This window comes from Martes martes (genome assembly GCF_963455335.1).
Source record: "Martes martes genome assembly, chromosome: 6".
Taxonomy (NCBI): domain Eukaryota; kingdom Metazoa; phylum Chordata; class Mammalia; order Carnivora; family Mustelidae; genus Martes; species Martes martes.
In genome coordinates, this window is record NC_137893.1 from 31,453 (window position 1) to 43,364 (window position 11,912).

General features: G+C 49.3%; 1 protein-coding gene across 1 annotated transcript; it reads right to left on the reverse strand.

Annotated features, from left to right (window-relative positions):
* Window positions 1–10,797: 10,797 nt before the first annotated feature.
* On the reverse strand, window positions 10,798–10,953 carry LOC308344766 (large ribosomal subunit protein eL39-like; the record flags this gene model as incomplete). The annotated part of the gene is made up of 1 exon (XM_080806533.1): window positions 10,798–10,953. The coding sequence occupies one exon, from the start codon at window positions 10,951–10,953 to the stop codon at window positions 10,798–10,800; it is 156 nt and encodes a 51-aa protein (XP_080662659.1).
* Window positions 10,954–11,912: the final 959 nt, after the last annotated feature.

An 11,912-nucleotide genomic window follows, 5' to 3' on the forward strand; every position in this document is an offset into this window, starting at 1 on the left:
GCTCGCTCGCTCTCTCTTTCACTGAAATAAATGTTCAAAACACAATGTGGGGTGTGGATTGATGTTCATGGGGCTGACTTAGGAAGCCCAGGAGGTCTACAGGGTACTCTCATACCACTTTGTCCTCAAGCAGACCTGAACTTGTGCCTCTTCCGCAGTGAGCTGCTTCTGGAGAGCAGCAGTCCACCGGGAGCTTGTGGAGCTGGGAGAGGAGTTAGCTGTGGTCCGGGAAGAGCTCCCACCCACGTTCGACAGCGGCGATCACTCTCCCAGGGGCCACCAGATGGCAGTGTTGGCTTGCCCAGGCTAGCCATCCCCCCGAGACGCTCCGATGGGTCGCCTCGCAGGTCCGAGGCCCACCCTCTGCCAGGACACAGACTGTGCTGAGGTTTTGAAGGGGCCCTGAGCCCAACTGTATATCCTCTTTCCTACCTGGAAGGAGGGATCCCTTGTTGGTGCTCTAAATCTCAGATCATCCTCATACCAAAGCGGAAAGCACAGGTGATAAGCCCCGCAAAACTGGTAGTAATCTATAGAAGAGGGGATGCCCCAAAAAGTTGGTAGGTGGTAATCTATGCTGGAGATCCTGGGTGTGTGGATGGGATGAGGGTACTGAGGTGGGGGCAGAAAGAAAGGGGGGAGAAGGGTTGTGTTCTGGAGAGACAAACATCAAAACACAGACTTTGTTTGGAAGCAGAGAAATTTGTGGGGTTTCCCAGGCAACGGACGGGCAGCAGAGATGACGTTAAGACTCAGCGTTCATTGGATTCTACTGGTCTCTCTTTCTCCGGGTTTTCTGTGTTTTCTACCAGCAAGTCCTCTTACTTCTTGTACTTTGGTAAATTCCTTTCAAGTGAACCTTGATGCTATGAGATTCTCGATGAGGATGTTGTGTAGATGCCGACGTCGAATTTACCACAAATCCTGAGGCTTTGTCTCGGTTACGGACGTTCTGAGTCCGAAGAGCAGCCGGCCCGCTTCCTGCGGAGTTCCGATCCACCCCAAGAAAGTGCGGAGAAGGCTTGCTTCTTTCTTTTTAATTTAAATTCTAGTCCGTTAACATATTCGTCACCCACACACAGCTCGCAGTGCTCATCCCTGCAAGTGCCTCCCTAATGCCCACCCCTCACCCCCCACCCCCAGCAACTCAGTGCTCTCTGTAACTCTGAGTCTCTTAGGGCTTGTCTCCCAAGTGAAGACTTGCTTTTCTCAGAGCCTTTGACTCAACAGGATATGGCCTGTGCTGCTCTCACTTACTTTTCTTGTGTCTTATAGGTAATTACACCTTTTTCCTCTTTTTCTCAGAATAGAAATCAGATAAGTCCAAGACAGACCTACACGTCTTGGCCATAAAAGGAAAGTCCATAATTATAATGACTCTATTTCCTACACCAAATTTTGAAACATGCTATAACACAAGGTCTGACCAAATATTTGAATTTAAGGCTGTCTTTGAAATATTAACAGTTGTAAGAGACTTGTTAAGAATCCCTGTTTAGGGGCGCCTGGGTGGCTCAGTGGGTTAAAGCCTCTGCCTTCAGTTCAGGTCATGATCCCAGGATCCTGGGATTGAGCCCCGCATCGGGCTCTCTGCTCAGCGGGGGACCTGCTTCCTCCTCTCTCTCTCTCTGCCTCTCTGCCTACTTGTGATCTCTGTCTGTCAAATAAATAAATAGAATCTTTAAAAAAAAAAAAAGAATCCCTGTTTAACTTTATTTTCCTTTCTTAGTATTTATTTTTAATTATTTCAAAAGCTACAACTGGATTCTGATTTTTATGTTCTTGACTCTCTCATATTAGCAGTTTTCATTAACTATTAGAATTGATTCTTGAGAACCACAGGGGGGCCTTGAAGGTGGGGACACTGCTGACCTGCTTTTCTGTCACTTACACCTGCTTTTCCTGTCACTTACAATCTTAAGAATAGTCATGCACAAGCACCAAGATGTCGGTGAGCTTCTCGGGCGGCGAGCCTGTCGGCCTGCACCAGCTGTGTTCTTCCCGCTGTGTTCTTCCCAGGAGCGCCGCTATTTACAACTCCTCTGGAACCTCGTCAGGCTTAGGGAAGCCTTGTCCCTGGGCTCTGAGGCTCTGAAACTCAGGCATCGTAAAAGGATTCCCCAGCCGTCTGTGGTTTCCCTGCAAAGCTATTTGCAACAACGCTAGCAAGGCCAGCGTTTCTCAGGGGAAGACGTGAGCCTGGAAAGACACAGGCCGGACGCAGGGCCAGGGATAACCCGCATGGTGCGGAGGGGCCCGTGGGCTTTACCCAGTCCCTCCCGTAGGCTCTCAAGAGGATAGAAGTCCGCACCAGGGCCGGCACTGATCGTTATGAGAGCGTAGACACTAGAGGATGATTTTTCCGAGAAATCAGAATTTGCTTATTTCTGTTGTTTATTAAGAGGTGGGTGGGGGTGTTTGTTCAGACAGTCCCTGCTCCCTCTCTCCACTACCCTGACCACAGCCGTCCAGCTCCCGTCATGTCCCGGCGCTTTGTAAGTCCCGGGGAGGTAGCTTGGAACAGAGACATGACCCCCGCTCTCTTGAGCCGGATGGCAGGTAGCCTGAGCACATCAGGTGTCTATGAGGAAAGACAAAAGTGTGAGGTAACTGAGTGGGCAGGTGTCCACTTTAGAGGGTCAGGGAGGAGGTGACATTCGCGCTGAGACTCGATAAGGAGGACAAGCAGGGATCTGAGGGTCCTGGGGATGAGCTTGCTGCACACATCGGTTCCCTCAACACCAGCTGAGCACCGTCTCCATGCCCAGCCCTGGGGTCCAGCCCCGGAGCAGAACGGACTCCGGCCCTCCCGTCAGGGAGCTCGTGCCATCATGGGGAAGGCGGGACGACCAAGCCGAGAGTGTGCGTCTCGGAGTCCCGTGTGCGGTTCTTACCAGCAGCCCAGGGCCCAGTGCAGGGAGAGGGACGAAGCGGCCCGGGCTGCGGGGGTGGGGCGCGGCTAGCGCAGGTGTCTGGGAAGGAGCCTCCTCCCGCTGGACACAAGTGAGACGACGCCTCTGATGCTTTCTGAGACAGGAGGACTGCAGCTCGGAAGGAGACCGACGTCCCCACCCTGAAGCCCGTCCTTGCCATGGGCCCCTCGCTGTGCGGAGGGCAAGGACACGGCCCGGGCCGGGCTCCTCTGTTAGTTGTCACTCCTGGCGACAGGGGACTGTGCAGCGCATCTCGTAATTAGAAGCCCTGTCCCGAGAGGGGGTGTTTTAGTTCCAAATTCCTTAAATAACCAACCATTGGGAAGTTGGCAGTTTGCGAAATACTCAGTGTGGGATATTATCCCGCCATCGCGAGTGCTGACTATGAAATCCTTGAGGGAAACACGGCACACGTGAGGGCAGAGCGCTGACTGAACACCAGGGGAACTCCGCGTTGGTGCCGCCACACTTAGGGTGTGTGCCGAAATGAATCCAAAAACACCCACGTTAACCCAGCAGGGCAACCCGATATGTGTGGTTTTCTTTATTTTACAGACCTCCATATGGACTTTTATTGTTTATTTATTTTTAATTTTAGGACAAAGCTTTGTAAATTAGAATTCTAGTGTAATAACTCCTCTCCCTCCCCTGCCTTTTTTTTTTTTTAAAGGAATATCTACGCTGAACCTGGGACTCGATCCTACAACCCCGAGGTTGACAGTCACAGCCAGACAGGCACCCCACTCCTCTTCCTTTTTGGCCAAACTTCTCAAAATATTTTATTTTGATTATAGATGCAATATAGTAGTCAACTTAATAGGGGAAAATGTAAGGGGTAACTTGGTTTGCGTCAGTAACAAATCACTTTATTCGACAGAGCGTCTCACTGGATGGACAGCCAGGAAGGATGTCCGTAGGCATACCTGATCGCCTGCTAATTAGTGAGAAAGAGACTGTTGTTTCCGTGAGCGCACAAACCCCAGAAATGTTCAGGCGGTGTGCGGGGCGAGGCTGGGAGGAGGTGTGTTGACTCACTCCCTGCAAAGGGCGTGAGCCCGCTGGTGCTGCCCTACTGTGCACAGGCTGTTGCTCGAACTATCTGCTGGGCAGTGAAACTAAAACCCCAAGCTTTTTACTTTATTATTATTTTTTAAAGATTTTATATATTTATTGAGAGAGAGAGCACATGCGTGCTTGTGGGGAAGGGCAGAGGGAGACAGAGAGAGACTCAGGCAGACTCCATGGCCCCGAGATTGTGACCTGAGCCAAAACCAAGAACTGGACGGGCCACTGACTGAGCCACAGGTGCCCCCGAAAACGCCAGACACTTTATAAAGATGTGCACAAAGACTTTGGGTTGTCTGGAGAAAAACACAGAAAATTATGACTTCCCTTGGGACTCATGAAAGTGAGAGGAGTTTTAACCTTTATGCACATTACAAAATTCTAACAGTGTGGAGGATACTGACGGGAGGAGGATTTCCCTCAGAAAAGACTGCTGGTAGGGAAAAATGACCAGTGCTTTTCTCACTCCTTTGGAAGTTTGGAGCAAGGTCACGTTGCTTCTTACAGTTTTCACAAATTGGCCAGAAACATTTCCCAGTCAAAACTCATCAGGAAGTTTGGTTAGGTTTGGAGGGATTTTTACTTTCTCTTATCCCTTTAATAAATTTGCATCATTCCATGCCCCTTGTAATGCTGTAAGAAAAATAATTTTGGAATTTTAAGTTCAGAAAACCTAAGTAGCTGTTCAGTGGCTCCAAATTTACGGCCAGTGTGGGGCTGGATCGTCCTGACACCTCAGCCCCTCTCACTCTGACACTTGCCGTCCCTGTGGGCATGGGGGCTTGTGCGTCTGTCCTAAATGAAGGAATTTCCTAGAGGGCAAGGTCTTATCTTTGTCTATATCTGAAGTGACTGTAAGCTTCAGTTTATTACACAAGCTCTGTTTTCCTCGAATCCCTCCACTGCCGCATCCATTCGTCCAGGACTTTGACGATGGGACATTTCACACGCGCACAGAAGGAGCTGATGGACCAGTACGGGGAAACGCTCTGTGCCCCTCAGCCACTTCAATACCTCCTCGTGCTCAGGCTCAGTATCCTTCCCACCCCCTAGATTATTCTGAAGCAAATCTCTGAAATTCTATAAAACTTCATTGTAAATATTTCAGCCCTGGATAAGATAAGGACCATATATTAAAATATAAACACAGTATCACAATCATATCTTTTTAAAATTAACTGTAATTCTTCAATCAAATATCCAGTCCAATGTTCAAGTTTCCTCAATTGTCTCATAAATGTCTATTTTTTTTAAGATTTTATGTATTTATTTGACAGAGATCACAAGTAGGCAGAGAAGCAGACAGAGAGAGAGGAGGAAGCAGGCTCCCCACTGAGCAGAGAGCCCGATGAGGGGCTTGATCCCAGGACTCTGAGATCATAACCTGACCAGAAGGCAGGGGCTTGACCCACTGAGCCACCCAGGCGCCCCTCATAAATGTCTATTTACAGTTCATTCAAGTCAGGAGCGAAATCCCTCTCTCTCTCTCTCTCATTCACCTGATGTGAAATTGTCCAAGAGGGCAGGTGGTTTGTGCTGCAGACTTTCCTGCTTTGTGGACATTACTGACCGCATTTCTGTAGTTTCTATAAATGTCTTTCCTTGTAAATCGGTAGATTTAGAAGCTTGATCAGATTCAGTTCCGTTTTCCACTAAGAGCAAAAGACGTTTGTATGAGTCTTAATATTGCCGAGATGAGCAAATTAGATCTGTTTCTATTAGTTAAACAAAGGCACCAGTGCACCTGGGCCACTCGTCGCTTTTCCAGGCAATTTTGCCAGAAATGGATCGACAAGCACTACTCAGGAGACCCTGGCCCCTTAGTAGGGTCCGGGCTCCGATCTCTCCCAACCTGCTCAGCCAAGGAAGGAGGGTGTAAAGCCCGGGAGCAAAGGGACGTCACAGAAAGAAGAGGGGCACGTGTGTTTGTTCTTCAGACCGGAGCCCAGGACCTGTTCTCTCCAGCTGCCGACTGTCCCAGGCTTTCCGAGAGAGCCAGCAGCGAGCAGACACGCTGGAAAACAGCCTCTTCCTGCTGAGTGACTTACTGAGGTCGTCGCCGTCTCATTCCCTTGACTGTGACAAGCGCTTTTGTGAACCACGTAGATGTCTCCTTGTGATGCGAGACCTACCTGGAGTACCGCTGGCCCTGCCCTGGGTGCCGCTGTAAGACCGCCCTCGCCCCTTCTTCAGATCGTAGGCTCCAGATCCGCGGGCTTCCCCGAGACAGGGCGGATGCCCCTTCCCACGGTGGGGGCCAGGGGGGACCTGGGGGGCCCCGGCCTCTGCAGGAGCCGCTCCTGGCCGCGGGTCTGCTGGGCTACATGGGAAGCCCTTCACAAGGTCTCCGCGGCCGCTTCCCGGCAGTGCCTTTCCTTCCAAGGTGCTTTGCTTTTTGATCTTCAACGTGGTTTCTGCTCGATCCCGTTACCCTGCTCCGTGTCAGTACTACACACGCCGCTTGCTTTCTCAGATAGCAGACCTTCCAGCCCGTCCGGTCCCCTCGCCTGCTCTGTAAGTCCCCTTACAATTCACCCCTCTGTTCCACACTTTCCTGGGCTTTTTGGTTAACACCTTTATTGCATGTTTTATTCCTAAGGGGTAGTGCTAAGAACGCCCTGTTGGTCTCATCTCATCGCTGCCATTATTTGTATTGTCCGTGTGCTGGGACTATTTTTGGGAGAGTGCCGCCTCGGTGACAGCTGTGGGACACATTTAACCTGCCAGCCGAAATGTCTCGCAAAATGCCCTCCACGTTCCAGCTTCTGTCCATGGCTCTGCCTGGGCACAAACAGCAACGGGGTCGGTGTGACTGGTACGTCTTCTGGGAGGCTCAGGGGGTCCAGACTCCCTTTTAGAAACTTCGGGGCCAAGCTCTTTGTAGTGAGGACCCCTCACACTCCAGCAGCCACACCTGCCTCCTGCCAGCAGGCGGGGACTGGGGTCCCTGATGGCCTTAAAAGGAAAGGACTTGGGAGAGGCCGCCCTGAGTCAGACCAGGGGCTGCACAGGCCGGCGCTTCTCTCTGAGGGCGGTGCCAAGGGAATGATTCGTGGGCGCGAGAGGGTGTCCTCCCAGAGCCTGGCCTCAAAATAGCCTGGCCGTCCTGAGCGTCCCTAGGAGCGCGCCAGGAGTCCGTCACCACGGTCCACGGAAAGCCACTGAAAACCTATTTATAGTTTATCTTTGTGCCGCATGAATTGCAGTTGAATTCAAACCGTCATTCCTGAGGCCTTTTCTTTCTCCTTTGTCTTCCTACGACTAAAGCTGTCTTTACGTTTCAGGGCTGTCCTCCTGCCTCTCTGGCTGGGAACTACATGGAATGTCATGGGTCCCATCAACGTGTGAATGTACCTCGCAGGGTGACACTGAGGGTGACCATCCGCTGTCACGGACACCTTCAGCTGGCCTAAAGAGGGCACCACAGGTGGCCCATGACGCCTCGGTGTACGGGCAGGAACTAAGTATCTCGCCTTTCGGAGGCTTCCATCCCAAAGAATTGTTATCCCAATTTCCCTCCTGACTACAGTGGAAGTACGCTTTTATAGGGAGAATAGTCCACGCGAATGTGGCCAGTGACCTCGGCTGAGCCACGGCCACCCTCCCTTTCTCTACCACACTCGAGCTGCGACCAATGCACAAGGCAGGAGGTCAAATTCAAGAGGACGCTAAGAAAAGTCACAGATTGGAAACCGACTTATGCAAATTTCCGTCCGGAGGGTCCGAGCTGGGCTCACTCCGCAGCGTGGGCGCACCTGCACGGCAAGAGAAGCCCAGCGTGTCCCGCGAGCTCCTGGGTGTTCGTACGCGATCAGGTTGGAGGGCGTTCTAGGCAATATTGTGTAACATCTAACAGAAATGGGGCATATACATGAAATAGGGCCCAAGGACCAGGGAGACCCTTCACGCACATAGAGAGCTACGGGGGAGCCGAGCCCCCTGGGCTCCGCTCCTCAGGCTGGCATGTGGTCTGCCCCTCACACACTTGCCGGAGGGAACACAGCCAAGCGCACGCCGCGGCGCTGCCTCTCACACTCGCTTCTCGGGCAGCACCACGCTTCTTGTTGGCCAAAAACACCTGCAGCACTGCTGGTTGTAGGCTCTGGAGTCTAGTGGCTTCCCAACGGCTCTGTGGCCTTGGGCAAAGCGTTGGACATGGGGAAGCTGTGGTTTCCTCGCCGCGAACTGGGGTGATATCCCCACATCTCCGAGGACTTCCTCGGAGCGAGGACTAAAGGAGCGACTGTGTGGGAGTGCTGGGTCCGGAGCCTGACACGCAGTAGGGCATCCCTGGGGAATCACAGCCATCCTGACTAGGGCCTCGATGGCGTTCCTGCGCTCCACAGGGGACTGCGGCCCCCCAGCCCCCACCTGCAGGGAACCTCTCCCTTACCCTCCCAGTCCTTCAAGGTGTGGCTAGGGGCAGCCACCTCTGGCCCCTCCCCTCCCCACCCCCACCTCCTAACACCCTTTCCTCTCTCGTCCTGTGCAGGTGCTCTGAGCCAGTGACTCTGCACATGTCATCCGCCATTAGCCCGGGGACAAGGACGTCACCACTCTGCACTCTGGCTCTAGATCCGTGTCCACCATTACTGCTTACTAAATAGTGTTAAACCAGTTAATCACATCCACTTACCAGTTTCTTAGATAAAGCTTTGGCTGGCAACTATAAATGTCTTTGATTCTTGAAGAATTCATTGTTACTAAATCCAGTCCTGCAGGAAAACCTGACCCAACACAGCGTGGCTCGGCTGGGGTGGGGTGGAAAAGATAAAAAGAATTCTTGGTGGTGGAAAGTTGGAGGAGCCCCTGAGCCAGCACCTCCTCCCATCCCAGCGGAAGCTTGATCTCCAAACCAAGCATCTGTTTCTGAGCTCGGGGGGGCAGCAGCTGCCGCAGAGGGCGAGGGGACAGTGCTCTGATCAGAACCCTTCCAAAGCAGCATCCCCCCTCCAGCCGGCGGCCGCCCCTGTTGGCTTTCTCTGAGCTGGCCTCCAGCCCCTGGCCACTCCCTAAGGTCCCTTGGGGTCACTTTGCTGCCTACAATACAGCCTCGAGATTTGGGAACAGCTCCTCTCACCTTCTGCCTCTGGTGAGCAGTTAAAATTCCATACGTGCAAAATGGAGTAAATGATCCAGTACGATACAGTCACTGTTTTTAGACCCCAAAACTTGATTTTTATTTATTTATTTATTTTTAAAACTTTATTTTTAATTGGTGCTTAATAACCTTGTACTCGAACTAAAATGTTAAAAATCCTAGTCACGGGTCCTTATCCTTCAGTACCTCATGAAATCAGTTTTCCCAAGCATATGGCTTTTCTGTTGTGTTTTTTTAAAGATTTCATTTATTTATTTATTTATTTGAGAAAAAGAGAGAGGGGAGAGGAGAGCATAAGCAGGGGGAGGGAGGAGGACAGGAAAGAATCCACACGCAGCCCAGAGCCTCCAGGTCTCGATCTGACAACCCTGAATCATGAACTGGGCCGGAGCCAAGTCGGACCCCAGGCGCCCCGTGGCTGCGGCAGTTTTATCCAGCATGTGTAAGTTACCATTGTGCATACTGGTTCTCACACACACACACACGCACACACACATGCGCGCACACCCCTATTTAAGAAAAATTTGCTTTCTTGGAATCCAACTTTGTATCCCCAGTCCTAGAACAGTCCGAGGAGTTACTGAAACCATGTTCTCTTCCCTGACTCCTTTGCTCCTCTAGTCTTTGTGAAGACCCTGCTGGTCTTGAAGCTGGATGACCCCAGTAATCTCCTCGCGCGCCCGTCTGCTCCCCACAGGGCAACAGGTGTGAACTTCCTTACGTGCAAATCTGGCCAAGCCGCTTCCCTCCTTGAAATTCTTCGTGCCTGTTGTTGTTACTCACTTTAAAATATTTACATACAAGAGAATTAACTCTTTTGGATGCACTTGCATGGGTTTTGACAAATGCATACAGTTGGTAACAACCACCAGCACCATGGAGACACAGAAGGGTTGCTTCTCCTCGCAGAAATCCCCTGTGATCTCTCCCCCAACCCCTAACCCTTGGCAACCATGGATCTATTTTCTATTCCTTTAATTTCACCTTTTCCAGAATATCATATAAATAGAATCATACACCTAAGGGTTTAATTTTTTTAAGTGATTGCAAACGGTACTGTATTTTTACTTTTGGTGTCTGTGTCGTCGTATCTGGTGTATAGAGCACGACTGGTTTCTGTACATTCGTCTTTCCTGCAATCCCCCTGAACTCCCATAGAGTTTTAGGCATTTCTTTTTACAGGTTCCTTAAAACGTTCTATATAAACAGTCATGTTGTCTGTAAGTACAGAGTTTTAGTTCTTCCTTTTCCACCTGTATACCTTTTATTTCCTTTTCTGGCTTTATTGTACTGGCCAGAGCTTCTAGCACTACGTAAAGTGAGAGTACTGAGAACAAACATTCTTGGCTTATTTCCAGTCTTAGAGGGAAAGCATTTAGTCTTTCCCCATGAAGTATAATGTTAGCTGGAGGTTTTTTGTAGATGTTCTTTGACATTGAGGAAGGTCCCCTCTATTCTTTTTTTTCTGAGACTTTTTTTTTTATTATTATTTTTTAAAGCTCAAAGGCCTCACGTTTATTACCAAACCAACCCACTGGTGCAGAGCTATAGTAACAGAAAAATCTTTTGCTGATAAATGGTATCTATTGGCCAGGCAGAAAGGTGTTTACAGGGTGACGGAATAGAACACATGATCTTCAAGAAGCTTAATTAAATACATGGTGCCAATTAGGTGTGTCATCGCGTGATGTGGGACGCCTAGAGACCCAACTTGGTTCTCCTCCAGTGCCTCCTCTTGGAGTCGTACCTGATTTTATTACCAGTTTTCATCCGAATCCACTGGGGAATGGGACGATTCTGCTTTTGTTCCTTGGCCAGGAATCGCCTGATCCTGAACGTCTTGTGAGAAGACATGGTCAATAACAGCGAGCGGCACACAGCAGGATGGCGGCGAAAAAAAGAAAGCTTTCTGAGACTTTTTAATCATGAATGGGTGTTAGATTTTTGTCAAATGCTCTTCCCACATCAATATGATCATATGACTTTTTTTCTGAACCTGTTATTTTGAATAATTTGAATTATTTCAAATTAAAAATGATATGGGTTGATATAATTGATGTAATTTAAATTATATTTAAAAATTATTAATTTGGGGGCACCTGGGTGGCTCAGTGGGTTAAAGCCTCTGCCTTCAGCTCAGGTCATGATCCCAAGGTCCTGGGATCGAGCCCCGCATCGGGCTCTCTGCTCAGCGGGAAGCCTGCTTCCTCCTCTCTCTCTGCCTGCCTCTCTGCCTACTTATGATCTCTGTCTGCCAAATAAATAAACAAAATCTTTTTAAAAAAAGATTATTAATTTTGAATATTGAACCAGCCTTACATTTCTAGAATAAACCTCACATGGTCAGGGTGTATAATTCTTTTCATGTGTTTCTGAACTCTATTTGGTACTATTTTATTAACGTTTTTGCACCTATATTTATGAGGGGTATATGTCTATGAATTTCATTTCTTTGGTACTGTCTTTATCTGCTTTTGAATAAGAAAAACACTAGATTCGCAAAATTAACTGAGAAGTGTTCCCTCCTCTTCTATTTTCTGAAAGATATTGTACAGAATTGGTGTTAACTCTTCTTTAAACATTTGGTAGAATTATCCAGCGAAACGATCTGGGTCTGGGGATTTCTTTGGGGGGTTTTTAAATTATGAACTCAATGTTAAGAGTTATAGGGCTAATCACTACACAACTAATGAATTATTGAACACGGCATCAAAAATTAATGATGTACTATATGTTGGCTAACGGAACATAATAATAAAAAAAATCTAAAATAGACAGTTATAGGGCTATTGAGATGATTGATTTCATATTGA